Source organism: Sylvia atricapilla, chromosome 1 (assembly GCF_009819655.1).
Source record: "Sylvia atricapilla isolate bSylAtr1 chromosome 1, bSylAtr1.pri, whole genome shotgun sequence".
NCBI lineage: Eukaryota > Metazoa > Chordata > Aves > Passeriformes > Sylviidae > Sylvia > Sylvia atricapilla.
Genome location: NC_089140.1, coordinates 64,347,145 through 64,363,092, shown reverse-complemented (window position 1 = coordinate 64,363,092; position 15,948 = coordinate 64,347,145). Strand labels below are relative to the sequence as shown.

The window sequence follows — 15,948 nt, the reverse complement described above, 5'->3', positions numbered from 1 at the left end:
GTGGGTACCAATTACTTACTCCAAAGGGGGTGCAATGGTTTTTCAAAGAAACATGGGCAGTCTTCATCTTTTATATTCTTCTATTTTAATATGCTCTAATTAAAATGATGGATTTAGACTTGAATTTCAGGTAACCTAAGTCCTGACAGGATTCAGACATATTGCACTTATGCACTAAAGCAGATTTTGTGACCATATGTGAGGGCAAACTTGAAGAAGTGGCTTTGGTAATGCTGCAAGGAGGAAGGCATAGCAGCCACTTGTGCTGCAGTGAAATTGAAAAGTTTTGAACTCCTCCAGAAGCAGCCTATCTCAAACTCCATCGGATCCACGAAATGAGGGGTCTGTTTAGGGACTGAAGTTGTGGATGTGTCCCAACTACTGTGCTAAGGAAGCCACCAAGGCTAGGAAACAGTCCCAGGAGCAGGTCTTGACAACATGAAAGAACACTCAGTTTTCCATTTCCCACCCTTGGGGCCATGGCAGAGAATGACAATTAATTTTACTCTGCCCTTCTCAGTCTTTGCCATCAAGAATTTCTTGCTTAGACAGTCTACTTGATAGCAAATAAGTACTGAAGGAGACAACCCAATGCAAAAACTAACGTAGGATTTCAAATTCTCCATTTTGACTTCCATAGCCATTCTTCTGTAGAAAGAATGCTTGAGTGTGGCACTTCAGATATGCAAAAAGCTGCATAGTCCAAGGTATGCAGAGTAAAAGACACAGTGAGAGGGTAGGCAGAGCTACAACAGGGGAAACACAACAGGACTGGTTTATGTCAGTCAATGTGATGCACCATGGGCTGCTTCACACCAGGCAATATTTTAGAAGTACCTGAGAGTGGAAATTGCAGGTGTGCTCAGGAGTACAAGCCATGCTTTAGAGCCACAGCTTTTGAATATGTCATCTATGTATCTCTGGGCCTTCGTCCCATGCTGTTGTTTTCACATGCTGAGATGAATCAAAGTGTCTGGGAAGAGTCTTCTGCATCAGAGAGTTTCCTCTGAGGTCCTCTTTCTTCGGTGACTTCAGGTGTGCAGAGTCCCCTGAGTAAGAGAAGAGCAGCCTTCATGTGCTCTCTCGCTGCAGAGGCCAAGCCACTCCCTCACGGACCTGTCCAGTTTCATGCTCAGCTGATGTTATTAAAGCTCGTGGACTTAGGGGAAGTCATTCTCCACTAAGTAGCACCAGACTATGAAAACAGCAAAGGATTTAGCAAGTCTGAGAACAAAAGATTACATATGTTATCACTGTACAAAATTAACTTTAAACTCATAGCCAGTTCCTGAAAACAGATCAGTTCATCCATGTATATGTAATAATTGCATTACCAGGATTCTTTTCATTTGTATGTCAGCCAACTGGAATATCTTTAGTACTTTGAACATAATAAGTAATTTGCCTTTTATATCTGGTTGTCAGGCATATCTCTGATGCAGGATTAATTCACATTAAGATACTCTTTCCTCTACAAATTTTTCTGCATCTTTGATCTGTTTGCTGTACTTGAGTAAATCTCCATGCGGCTCTTTAGCAATACCTGATTTAGAGTGTATATTTCAGTCATGATTCTGTGCATTCTGATGATTTCACTCAAATCCAAGGACAAGCTTTGGAATCAAAATCGAGATTAAAGATATTCAGATGTAAGATTAAAAGAGGTTATGCTGTCAATACAGAAAGCTGCCATGCTTTAGTATTATGACAAAAGGTAAATGTCAAAATTTTATCCTACATTTTACTTCTTTTGCAGTCATAAGTCTTCATGGGTCATTCAAATGCTGTTTCTTAAATCATTCTAATATACCTTGAGAAGCACATAGCTCACTTAAAATAGTAGGATTTCAAGATGCTCAGCATATAACATTAGGCGTCTCACTTCATGAAGAATGTGTAGCTATCCCTCCAAAAAGCAAATGTTACTGGGTTTGTCATGCATACTTTTCTCATCGTTACAGTCAAATTTAGTTTGAATTAATGCACTGAATTAATTAATATATTGCTGGACACAGTCACTGCCTTTCATTCAAGAAGCAGATGCTCTACATAAGAAACAGTTACACTCTTTCATGAAACTAGGTAACTGAGAGAACATCAGCCCTCATCCCAAACACGAGTAAACATGTGTGTCTTTATAAAAGGGAGACAGAGCCAGCACAGATGCACAGCATTTCTACCCAGACAGCTAAGTCAAAAAATGTTCAGCTTAAATACTGGCTGAATTGTTTTTTGATTTTTGCTGCATAGGGAAGTAAACATCTTTCTATTAGAATGGCCATAGCAGTTGGAAGGAGGCTATGCTGCAAACACTTGGCCAAGTCCTTTAGCTTTAATTCATGTTGCCACCTTTTAGCCAGTTCAGTTGATCTCTCAGGCATGGGTCAAGTTTCCATCTAGTATGATGTGACTGCATTACCATAATAGCTCTCTGGGTCTCCAAAAAGCCTTCAATGAGACCAAGAAAGTCAAGACCTTGAAACAGGAGACCGTCTTCACTCACTGTAGAGAAGCTTTAAATGGCAGAAACATAGTTCTGAGTAGGTATCAGCTAATGTATTTTCAGACTTGTTAATTGCTGTATACTAGCACTCAAATGAGACCTAACTTTTTTCTCTTTTAAGTATTGTTTTTCAAAGTGGTTTGTACATCTTAGCCATATGAGGGGAAAATGTGTACTCATTTGACTGATGTACATCTCCACTCAGTACATTGAGTAGTAATATGGCTAATCAGGTGTATCCAAAAATCTAAGCCTATGTTCTGAAATCCTGAGTTTTGTTTTTAAAAGCAATTTAAATGCTTAGTAAAATCAAGTTCCACATATTTGCCTGCTGGTTTTTAGTTTTACAGGTCATATTTCAGTTATATTTTCAGGCTTTCATTAGTAAGCATAGGGGCTGAACATTTTGCTTTATAAAACTCTAGTTGTGATGTCCATGTAGTTATTGCCTCTAGGTACCAAGGTGCTGTGCTTAACAAGTTCAGAGATAAAAATCATGCAGGTTGACACTATAGAGAATAATCTGAATCCTTTCTTCTGCTCTTTATTATTTCTAATGTGAAGTGGTGTTTGATAGGAAAGAAAATGCCAGCTGCTGTCACAGAAATTTTGCTCAGATAGAGGAGATATTATTAGTAACTAGTAAATAGTATTAGTAACTAGTAAATTAGTATAAAAACAGGCTTTCTAAATGGAATCTGATATATCCCAGTAGCAAGGCCTGATATCAAGCAACTATAAAAATTATTCTCTTCCTTACATAAAATGTGGTTATTTGTATGTAAAATAGGGACATACCCCTGTGATTTTGCTTGTGTCCCTTATACTATAGAAGTTCGTGTAGGGAAAGATAATAATTCTTTTTATTAATATTAAAACATTATATACAGTATGTATTAATATTCTTTAGTTCCAGCCTACTATCATTCCTGACTTCCTAGATTCAACAGAGAGAGGGAAAACAGGTGTTTTTTGGCATTGGATGGGGACTGCATGGCTGAAGTGTGGTCAGGAATCAACCAACTTAGACCATGGTTCATAATGACCATTTTGGGGTAGGGCGAAAGATCAATACAGATATTTGATATAAATTATGAGTTACCCAGAGGTGCTACCAACATCACTGAAAAGCTCAGCCTTGGCCAGCAGTGAGTCCATCTCAGAACTGGTTCCATCAGACATGAGGGAAACTTCTGGCAGCTTCTCACAAAAGTCATCCCTGTAGCTGCCCTGCTATCAAAACCTTTCCATGTAAACCCAATGCATGTGTATATAAAAGATCTCACTCCAGGTTCCTCATTTGAAAACAATTTAGTGGAGACAGATTTAATTTTAAATTCTGTCTGCATTATTTATCTCTCTCTCTCTCTCTCTCCTTTTTTTTTTTTTTTTCTTTTCTTTTTTTTTTTTTTTTTTTTTTTTTTCTTTTCATTCCTCTTTTCTCCTACTATGAACAGATGGGGAACTTTCCATACCAAATGAAGAAGGAGCTTTGGAGAATGGGCAGCCTCTGGGCTCTGGGCTGAGTTCCAGCCAGGTGTCCCTGCCAGCCCTAGCAGAACTGGAGTCAGTCCCAGCATCTGTGGAACCCTGCTCATATGAGGTGCTCCCAACCACAGAGATCATGGATGGGGCAGGTAACATCTCATTTATGTTGTGGTGTAGATGCTCTAAGCTGTTTGAAATAAGTTTTTGACTTCTAACATTTGATGTTTAGCTCTGAGAAAACCTTGTCAAAATGAAGGTCTCCTGGGATAGAAGGAGTTGACAGCATAGAGATTGTCACTGAATACTCCGTGAGAAATTTTGATTGACAAGATGTAGAAGTCACCTCTACTTCTAAGCAAGTAACCTCTCTTGGAGTAAGGCAAAACCCCTGCACTTTGTGAACATCTAAAAGTAGGATTCCAGCGCTCTGTCTACATCTCAGATGCGCCAATGTGCTATAGGGAAGAGAGTTTACAACACATTTGGACCCTGGGGTACAGCCTCGTGCCCTCTACCTGCCACGTGGTGCTGTGTGGTGTTCACACCGTACATCTGTCAGTAACTAACACAGTCAGCTGCCCTACCCTGGGTGAGGCTGGCTGCTCTTCTTCCCCAGCCTGTGTGGAGACACAGTGATGCTCTACATCTGGGCTGGCTCCTCTTTCTGCATCATGTCATACTGCTGAGAGTTGTGGACAAAGGTCAAGTGAGGAAAAGAGAGCAGTAGTTGTCATCCATGATCTTGCACAGCTATGCAGCCTTTTCAAAAGAGGGTAGGCCTCATGACATACTTTTTATTTTTAACAGGGTAAGTTTAAAGACCACCTGCTAACATATCTGGTCCTAGGCAAGCTGTGGTGACAGACCATCAGAGACATGACATTATAAAACTTGATTTGTGTTCCAGATGCGGGAGTACATCCCAGCCTGACATGGGGGAGCTGGCTTCTGTTGGAAGTAATGGGAAACTTGGCTGTTTAGATGCGTGTTACTCTTTCTCTTTTACTTTCTTTCTTTCTTTCCTTCTTTCCTCCTTTCTACGTTACACAATGTTTGAGTGAAATCTATGAGTCGTTCCTAATCTGCATTGCTGTGCTGCTTTTCTTGTCTGACTTTGGCTGTATCTGCTGTTGCTTTGCTCGTAACGTTGTTGCGTCTATGATGTGGTTGTGTCCTCCAGTGTCTGAAGAGAGCCCCACATCCAATGAATCCGGCGTCCTCCTGTCCCAAGATCCTACAGCTAAGCCAGTCCTGCTACTTCCCCCCAAAAAATCTGCTGCTTTCCCTGGAGAACATGAGGACACCCCAGTGAAACAGTTGTCCCTCCTCAAACAGCCCCCTGCCCTGCCTCCTAAACCTATTGCCAGGATTGCCAGCCACTTAACTGGTAAGTAGGTATTCCTGGACCTTCAGCCCCACCGCTTCCCTTGTAGGAAAAGCTGCCTTTGTAGCAAGGTTCTCAGTGTTCTTCCTCTTTCTGTAACACTGTTTGCACTTGTTGTGTGTGCTGGTGGTGTGTGTGCTGTACCTAGGGCAGGGATCACGAAATCTTCAGACTGCACCTTCATCAAGGTTGCTCCAGGGGCACTTCCCCTCTCAGCTGTAATTACCTAACACTGCTGTGGCATTTCCTAACCCTCCTCACTCTTATTCATCAAGACTTACCATCACCACTGAAATTGCAGGATGTGCTTTGATGGGAAAGGAAGTATCAGAAGAATACTAGGATGTCTTTAATGAGGAAAGGCATGATAGTTGAGGGGAGAGTTTTGATTTCTCTTTTTGCCAATTGTTGTTTGTTCCCTCAACTGCCATATGGGCATGTCGCCTGTATCTTTCCACATATTTGTCTTTTACTTGCCCCCTGATCCTCACACAGATGATTCTGTCCTGTGACTTTTTGTCATTTTGCCTCAGTGCTTACATTGTCTGCCAAACTGTTCCCCCCTTCCACTCCTGCTTTGACTACTCCCCTCCCACTGATGAGTGCAGCTCCAATTCCCAATGACCAGGATTTTGATGTCCTGCACTTTATGCTGCAGTTTAGCTCTCACTGCATGGAAGGTAGCACCAGTAAACAGCACAGGCACTATTTTGTCTTCCACATGTTTTCACAAGAGTCCACGCTCTTTGGCATTTAAAGTTCTAGGTGGATGTGGAAGGAGGTGGGTGTGTTTCCTCCTCACAGTCTCTCATTTTGACTACTGAAACAAAGAATGGCTATATTTATGCAGACCAAAATAGATTCCCTAAACACTTGCCAGCACCTTTTGAACAATCTGCTCATAATTGCAGCTGCTGCACAGGAGGCAGCGCCTCAAAATCCCGAGTTGAATTTGAGGTATGGTACATCTTTGCAGTGAGGCAGCTACCAGTCTTCCCCCTGTGTTGATTTTGTGTTAATCCTGCCCTGATATTTTCAGAACTGATGTGAGAAATGCTCTACCCACATTTATATATTGTATATTTTTTTTTCTCCAGACAGTTAATACCTATTTTATTCAGGTTTAAGATCTATATCAGGAAAGAGCTCATTAGGGAAGAACATGTTCTGGTTTTCCTTCATCTCTACGTACTCTCTTCATGTTTCTGTTTGGATGACCACACTTTTTTGTCCTCTATAGTTTTGTGCATTTTATGTGAAACCTCTTTACTTTCTTAGCTGCCAAAATCTGCACATAATGGTTAATATTTTGCCTTTTGCTACAAACTGAATGGGCAGTCCTGCAGCCTGCAAGGCCAGGTAGCAGTATTCATGGCTTTACCCTAAGGACAAAACCAGCTTCCTATCATCTCCCACAAAACTCTGTCCCAATTATAAGAAGTTGCTCAGAAATGAGGCCAACATGGAAGAAATAAAAATATAGGAATAGCATAAGAAAAAACCTCAGGTACTAAATGTTCTTGATTCATAAGTGATTCTTTTGTAAGAGATAACAGAAGAATCAAAGGATGATGGCTTCTGGAGTAGTTTTGTTTTTTCTGCAGCTGCAGGTTTTGTGTGAAGTAGAATCAGGCTCAAGTTATCAGCATAATTGAGTTGCTTGATGGTGATGACTTTCCAATGAAACTGAAACAGAAGTATGACTTCTTTTACTTTGTGGTGGCCTTCAGTGATGTCTCATGTCGTCCTATATAAAGTCTTGTATGTGTGTATAGATGGACTCTTGTACATGCATATACAGAACCTTCAGGGTAAAGGAACAGAGATTCAAATTTAATCACAGAGCCATAATTTAAATGACAGTTATTCCTGCTGGAACTGAAACCCTCGTTCATACATTCCTTATAAATGAAAGTATTCAGCTTGTTCTTAAGGGTCCATTTACTTTGGTGGTCCAAAGGATATATGTGTTGCTCAGTGCCTTGTGTTCTCCAGTGATAATTATATTAGCCATGTACAGCCTTTAGAAATGAGCAATCAATCCTAATGAAGCATCCTCCTCAGTAAGAAGCAGAATTAATGCTATTCTTTTTCTAATTACTCCAGAGACCTCCTCAGTCTGTGAGTAAGAAAACAAGTAAAATCTGAATTCTAGCATTCAAAATAAAAACTTTTCAGTTCTTGCTGCATACACATTTTTTCTACTGAAGAATTTTTGAAAAGGTTGAAGGACAAATTAAGACATACCAGGCATGGCTAGTGGAGAGTGACAGAATTTAATGGTCTGGTAGCTCTGTTTAAGAGCCTGTGGGAGGAAATGTGATCCTGTGAAGGGTTTAGGTATTAATGTGAAAATGCAGAAGCAACTCAACTTCTGTCTATAGATATATGTCTATATGTGTACACAGGTGTATCTATTTAATAGAAACATGTTTTATACAAACATATATTAAAAATCACTACAGGCATGATCAGAGGCAAAAAAAAAAAAAAAAAAAAGGAAAAATATTTTAAGTACAAACCTTGAGGGAAAGAAGTCGGACCATATCTTGCTGTGAAAATATTCCAAGGTTCTTCAAAAAGTTATGCAGACTGACTTGCAAGGCTTGACAAAGAAGGTTTGTTTTTAGAAAAGGTTTTAGAAATGGAAAAGAAACATTGCTTTCCTCTGAAAGCATTTTGAACCATCTCAAATATCTATCCACCTGTGCCAAGACAAAGATTGGCCTATCAATTGATAAGAAATGCACATAAAAGAGCAAGCCTAAATAAACACGTAAGAGCACATTTAATTTTGTGGAGAATGAAAAAAAAATCCATTTTAAAGGCGGAAGGAAGAGAATCGCTTCTAGCAAATATAAATCACACAGCCTTGGCATGCTTCTTCTCAAGGCTGAGGCTCTGTAGAGATGGGACAGTACAGAAACAGGGCCAGAGCCAAGAGCAGGCTGCAGGGCAGCCACTGGGAGTGGTGCCAGGATTGCTGCATAAGATGCTCCATGCTTTTCCTCACGCCATGTCCTGTGGTCTTGATGGCGCTGCCTCCACAGGGAGCATCCCTGTCACAGCACCAGGTGTGGAATTGCCTGCCTAGCCCTAGAATACAGGCAACTCTAGGACCAAAACACATACCTTAACTGTTTTGGCACTGTTGTCTCACTGCTCTGCATGTCCAGTTGGTCTGTTGGCCAGTCACCTCCTGGTGAGCCTTCTACAGGTTTTCAAACATGATTAGCATTAGACTGATCAGTATTAGACAATGCTCACAAGATAGAATTTATTTTGTTTTTTTATTTCTCTGATATTCATGTGCAGGACCCAGGCATTTAGAACACTTTCAGCTTCCTTCACTAAAAATGTGGGAAGAGTTGAAATAATCACCTGGGACCAAATTTAATTGGGGTGCTAGTGTTCAAGTCCCAGCTTATCATGAAATCTTTAATGGCCAAGTGACAGGAGGACTGGGCATGTCTGATTTGATAGACCCCAGTGCTGTAAAACTCCCTTTGATCTTGATTCATTAAGCTGTTAATTTTCACTAGCACAGATAATGTTTTCTGAAATTAATTAGATATTTTCCAACTGAATCACCAGTAACCCATAAAGCTGCTAAAACACCAGAGAACAAAATATGTGCCACTAAGATGGGGTTTCAGGAGCACCCGAGTTTGTTAGAGCCAAAATTAAGCCTAATACTAGAATAGGGTGTAGCTTTGGTTGTATCTGGCCACTTATCTATTCCATTTAAGCTTTTTGCTTTCTTCATTCAAGATTTTTAAGAGACACATGGCACATTTTTAGTTCTGATATTGTGCTTTCTAGTTATGTCTGTGCAGAGTCAGAACTAATTTTTAATTAGAGGAAATGTTAGGTTAGGAAATGTTAAAAGTCCTCAAAAGTTGCTTCTGACAATGCAAACAAGACAAGAATGAGGTTTGAGAAGATGAATGCCTGGAGTCCTGCTGCCTTGCCATCACACAGCTGGTTATTAGTGGCAGCTTTGTAAAAGTTTTTGCAACTACAATTTGTCCAATAAATACTCTGCAGTATTTTATAATGCAGTAGTCACATATGTGTCAGAAAACTCCTCTGTAGATGAGCCCAAGACATAACCCAGAAGCTTCCTCCACTGTAGTGTTTCTTCCAGCTGCCTGCTCTGGCAGGGCTGCATTCATAAAAAAGAGGTTACATTCACGTGGAGAAAATGGACAGTTCTCTCACTCTGTGCCAAGGGAGAAGCAGCAGAGCAAAAGCAGTTCTCCTTCACCAGGTTCTCATGGGAATTGGACCCTGGAACAGTTTCTCCCTCTATAATTCCTCTCTGTGCTGCTTCCTGGAGAGGAGCACCTATCACATACAGGCATCAGGAAATCTTCTCTTCTTCAAAACCCTCTTCAAGGCCCTGTACAGGAATTCATGCAGAGCTATACTTTTCAACTTTTAGGGCTAATCATGCTTTGCTTTTGTTCTCCAAATTCAACCTGCATGTTGGATGCATATGTGGTACAGAAGAACAGCGAAGAATTTCTGTCTCAAATCTTCCCCTGAAGACATGGCTGCAGATCTTGCTGTAGTCAGCAGGAGATGCATGGCAAATCTTTCAGAACAGTTTTTGACTTGTCTTTATGAATCTGCTAAAAAACTCATTGAAACAAGAAAGAGACCTCACCATTTAGGCACAAGTGATTACAGGAGAGAAAACCTGAAAAAGCAAAGCCACTTGTCCAAATGGTGCCAGCAAATATCAGGCATATCACCCCATGGTGCTACCTCAACAGACCACGCTGGTTTTTGCATGTTTGTTGGTTTGGGGGAGGTTTTTGCACGTTATTTTACAGAATTAATTACTTGGAAGGAATTTAAAGATTATCTCATTAACTTTATGACAAGCTGTATTACTCGTAGTTGTATATAGTACAGCAAAAGTCACAATATAAGGTCATTCAGATAAGGAAGAACCTCAGCAGGTCTTCAATCCTCCTGCTCAAAGCAGAGCCAAGACTAGGTTGCTCAGGCCTTTGACCAGCTAGGTCTTGAAAACTACAGAGGATGCCAGCTATACAACCTTGTCTGGATAAATCTACTCCACTAACTGCCTCCTCTCATAGCAGGAAAGACACTTTCCTTATAATCCAGTCTTGAACCTCTTTTGTTTTGCTCTTGTCCACTGTCTTTCCTCCTCCCAGCACATGCTCCTGAAGAGTATCATTTTATTGATAACCTGGCTTGCAGGTACTGGGAGGCTCCTCTCGAATGTTCCCCCTACAAGCTGTCTTTGCCCTAAGCTGAACACACCTTAGTACCTCAGGTGGTTTAGACCTCAGCCACTGCAGTGACCTTGTGCTCAACTCATTCTGGGTTTTTGGTATCTTTCCTGGTGGATACTAAGCTTGCACAGTAGTCTAGATACAGTCTAAGGTCTGGTGAATAGAAGGAGAACCTTCTGTCAAGAGAAGAATCCTTTGATCTCCTTTCTGTGTTTCTCCTTGTACCACCCAGGAGTCTGTTGTCCTTCCTTGCCGCCAGGGTACAGTGCTGGCTTACATTTGGAAAGGAGTCAAGAAAAAGTGTTTGTGCCACTGGCAGTGTAGCAAACACAGCCAGCTACAAGCCCAGGATCCTCAGGCATGTCCTCTTCCTCCATGCAGCAGTTGAGCTGGGGCAGAATTTGAAGATTTTAATGAGCCTTTCTACAATCCCTGCTGCAGCAACCTTTACTGCCATACATCCAGAAGTTCCTGGCACCCCATCTGCAGCAGTTGTATCTTCAGTGTGTGCTGGCCAGTTCTCCAGCCATGTTCACTGACTAAGAACATCAGACTTGGTGTACATGATGCACAGCTCCAGTGTACCACTAACACTTCAGAAGAACCAAATATAGCAAACCTGTGCAACAAATAAACATATATTTATTTATCTCATGATAACACCAAAAGAAATGCAGTAACTGTAGATGTTAGCAAAATTATCTGTGTGGAAAGGGTAAGGGATGGCCTGCTTGTCAAAGGTCTGATGTGTAGCAAATATTGTGGAATACACAAATTTCTGTGAAGTAATTGATTGTCATCAAGAGTGGAGAGGTTGATGTCTTCACATCTTTTTCATCAATTCTAGCATACAAGTTATTACACAGTGCTGAGTGGTCACAACCCTACTGGGAACCAACATCTTGCAAAATTGCTCATTATTCTCTTGAGCATGAAAAACCTCAGCTGGAAGAGATTAATCAGACTTGCACACCTGGCTTCACACAGTTTGCTTCTTTTCAGTTACGAGTGCTTTGTGCAATGATTTAAGACTCTGGTAATGTTTTTCTGAGAAGATACTTATCACAGATTCCTTGTTCTTATTTCCTCTGTCCACTTCTTACTCATGAACAGATGCCTATGTCTGATGTATATTCCATGCTGGAGACAATCATCGTTACTATCCCTGGTTCCTAAATGGTGTACATTGTGAAATTAAAACAGAGGAAAGAACTGTAAAACTCGGTACCTCACTCTTACATGCAGGCAGAAGTTGTTTTATCCTTTACTGTAGATGATGGTAGCACAGTTTCCAACAGCATGTCCAGAGCCGATGGGTTTGGGCAAGGCCACACTTGTTCAGTGTAGTCACTGATCAGACCACACATTAAAACTTGCAGTACTAAGGTCTGCTTTACTGGAGTCAGTGAAGATACACAGTTACATTTCCCAGCAAATGAACTGAACTCTCTTCCCACTGTAGTCATTCTCCTTTTACCCATTTTATTTAAAGTAGAATTTCCCTGAAGGTGAAGGGCAGGCAAGTAGACTTAATGCCTCTGGTCCATTTCCAAGAGTCTGTTTTGGTATTAGGACCATATTCAGACAAGCTCAAGAACCTGGGTATAACACAGACAGTCTGAATGAGGACATTAAAAATAATGAGCAAGATTTTTGGCAGGTGTCCAGTGGAATCACCCAGCACTGGTACCATTGAAAAGATATTGGTGTGAAGCATTTGTTTAAATTTGAGTAGAAACTAAAGGTCCATACCTCTGTTATGCAGAGTCAAAATGAGAGTGTGTGCATCTGACTCATGACCAAATGAATATGTGGCTCCTCAGGATAATTAAGCTAGACTTGTTCTGTGCAATTCCAGAGCTGCAGTGCCTGTGCCACAACTCTACTGCATGAATACTTGAATGAGAAAAGAAATATTTGCTGTATTTAGAATAAAGAAGGAAAAATTCCTGTTTGCTTTATACCTGAGCTATTTGGCATGTCGTGCTTGCTTCCAACATACAACATTGATCTTAGAATCACAAAAGGCAGACAGCCCAGATGATACTTCCAGTTATTCTTTTATCAAAAGCAAGAGATGCCTGTAGTTGGGATCTCTTTGAATTCACCATTATGGATGGCTGCCATAGTGGTGATGGGGCATCTAGGCACAGGCACTGTAAAATGAAGAGTAGTCAGTGTAGTCTTTGTAATTCAGAACAAGCTCTAGGAGTAAAATTGCCTGAAGCATACATGTGGGGAAAAAAACCCACTTTTTTCTACAAATCCCATAGGAGCTTTATTTTCAGCGCTCTATACAATTTACTTTTTACTCTTCCTGTTATTTACCTTTTATTGAGGAGTGTGTTCGTTTATGCAGAATACACAGAAGAAATGTATGCAAATAACATGTTTGTAAGAAAAACAAGGTGACCTTTGTATGCTCAAATAGAAAATCCTGAATGTGTTTTTGTTTTTTTTCCTTTACTGCTTTGGCAAACCCATGAGTTAAATTTCAGACTTGGTAGAGCCATCAGAAGAATTTTTACCTGCAAGAGACAACATGTTAAGTGGATTTAATATTACATTGAATGGCAAAAGACTTGGATTCTACTCTCTCTGCAATGTGGAAAGACCACTTTTTCTCCATGGCCCTGCGTCATGGTGTAATCCCAGCCAGCAGCCAAGCCCCACTCAGCCACACACTCACTCCCCCACCTGCAGGATCAGGGAGAGAATCAGAAGGGTAAAACTGAGAAAACAAATGAGTTGAGATAAAGACAGTCAATAAAGAAAGCAGAAGCCATGCGCACAAGCAAAGGGAAACAAGGAATTTGTTCACTGCTTCCCATGGTCAGGCAGTGTTCAGCCCTCTCCAGGAGAGCAGGGCCCCACCACATGTGAAAGCTACTTGAGAAGACAAACACCATCACTCCAAACATCCTCCCTTCCTCCTTCTTACCTTCACTTTATATACTAAGCATGCTGCCATATGGTCTGGAATATCCATTTGGTCACTTGGGATCGCCTGTCTTGGCTGTGTGTACTCCCAGCTTCCCATGCATCCCAAATTTCCTTAACAGTGTTGCAGTTCAAAAAGCAGAAAAGGCCCTGGCTCTGTGCAAGCCCTGCTCAGCAATAACAGAAACATCTCTATATTATCAACTCAAACTTTGTTCAGCACAAATCCAAAGCAGATACCATGAAGAAAATTAACTCTACCCCAGCCAAAACCAGCACATGATATTTCATCTTTGCACTCCCTTGGACCCCTCTACATTAGCCTCTCAACATTTTGGAGAGGGGAACGTTTACGCTGTCAGTGTGCTGCTCCTAGCATAGCAAAACCACTAATATCAAGTGGATGATGTGAAAGATGTGACTACCACTAAAATAAGTCAAGAGACATATCTGAACTTGGCTCATGGGTCTTTTTTCACCTTACAATTCATAATCATTTTCAAGAAGTGTTACTGCTTTTTAGTGCTGATATCAACCTTGTATACCCTGGCTATTAGGTATGGATAGAAGAACAGGCAATACCCAGAACAGGCCAGGAAGAAGGAAGGAATTAAGGGAATGGGGGGAAGGATAGTTTAAACTAAAAGGAACCATCTGGAAAAGGACTATAGAAATCTGATAGCACTCAGAATAGTGATGACCTTTAGAGAGCAGCATCTAACTCCCAAGCTTCTTCAGGTCAAAAGACGATTCTGGCCCTGCAATTCCCTTCCAATGTTGTAGCAAGAGGAGTGGACAGAAGCAGCAAGGGAGCAAAGGCCATGCAAGCCTCACCCACAGAGCTACATTGTAGAAACAAATACCTGCGGTATTCCAGGCTGGAAAGGGCCTAGCCTTCCTCCTAGAGACAAACTCAGAGTTGTTGTTCACAGTGTATATATTTTCTCTCTCTTTCACTCTTAGCGTGTATTGTGACCATTTCCGCATCCATCTTAGCAACTACTAGCCTTGATGTTACTTCTTTTCCCTTCTGAAAATATTTCACAGTGCAACTCCAAAAATCTCCATTCTGCAGTTGGGTTCTGGAATAGAGGTTTGCTTGTGGCCCTCTCACTGATATCTCATTGAAGTCAGGGCAATCTTTGCATGGCTGATCACCTATGGGCTTCAGTGAACATTTTAACTAGAGCTAAAAAGGTAAAATTCAGTCCACATAAAAATGCCTGCCATTTCTGTAAAAGAATACATTAGTCCTAACAATCTAGTGCCCTTTAACTTTTCTCCTCATGTACCCTCCATTTTTCCAAACCTGTCCTGTTTAGTATTCAAGCCTTATTTCTGTTCTCTTTTGCCCTATAATGTAATTTTTTACACCAGATGTTTGCACATTACAAAGCTGTAAGAAGTGTGACTTGTAGTAATTGCACTGCAGTGGCTGAGATGGATCAGGAATCCCTGAGCTTTTGCTGTGGCAGTGATGATGGTGAGTCATCCTGTAACTTCAGACACTGAATTGCTCTCATCCTAATTGCTCCCCCCTATTTTCACCTGTTGAGCAGAGGAAGTCGCATCTACCTCACAGGGCTGTTTTGGATGATTAGGGCTTTAAAGTGTGCCACAAGCCTTGTTAAGTATTGCTTAATGTGTTTATTAAGGGGCATGCACAGCCCTGGGATGTTTTTTGTGGGACTCAGGAGTGCTGCAAAACAACAGTGTTTTTTCCAGAGACCATGCTGAGCATACAGTAGGAGTTGTCTGTCACAACAGGGAAGGTGTGCACATAGCAACCTCAGTACCTGCTCACCCAGGCAGATACTATCATCTCCATCTCACTGACATGAAAATTAACACCAGTGCTCTCTTTCTTTCTTTCTTTTAGATCCTGGCACTTCTGTGAAACTGCCTTGTATGCCAGTTAAACTGTCACCTCCACTACCTCCAAAGAAAGTCATGATTTGCATGCCTTTAGGGGGGCCAGACCTCTCTCTCTCATCCTATTCCACGCAGAAGAGCTCCCAGCAGCCTTTGACCCAGCAGCATCACACTGTCCTGCCATCCCAGTTAGCAGCTCACCAGCACCAGCTCCAGTACGGCAGCCACAGCCAGCACCTTCCTTCTGGGTCCAGCACGTTGCCCTCGCACTCCACAGGGTACCGGATGATTGAGGAACTGAACAAAACGCTAGCCATGACCATGCACAGGCTAGAAAGGTAATGGATCGACTCTTAAAATTCCATACTGCTGTGCACTGTTCCTGCTAACCTCGGCATCGATATCATCGCTCGAGTTGCGTTCACAGGGCTTTAATGAGGTGTCTCCTCCGGGGTCTAACAGCTTCAGGGAGAGTCATTTCTGGAGAAACAGAG

At 41.4% G+C, this 15,948-nt stretch overlaps 1 protein-coding gene across 8 annotated transcripts in view; it reads left to right on the top strand.

Annotated features, from left to right (window-relative positions):
* Positions 1–15,948, top strand: part of PHACTR1 (phosphatase and actin regulator 1) — a 303,804-nt gene that overhangs the window by 229,494 nt on the left and 58,362 nt on the right. For 7 of the 8 annotated variants that reach the window (XM_066324444.1, XM_066324422.1, XM_066324437.1 and 4 more), the window contains 3 exons: positions 3,961–4,140; positions 5,172–5,378; positions 15,462–15,792. In XM_066324444.1, the coding sequence (XP_066180541.1) occupies positions 3,961–4,140; positions 5,172–5,378; positions 15,462–15,792 (718 nt within the window). The remainder of the gene's footprint in view (positions 1–3,960; positions 4,141–5,171; positions 5,379–15,461; positions 15,793–15,948) is intronic. The other variant, XM_066324466.1, reaches the window with a different exon arrangement.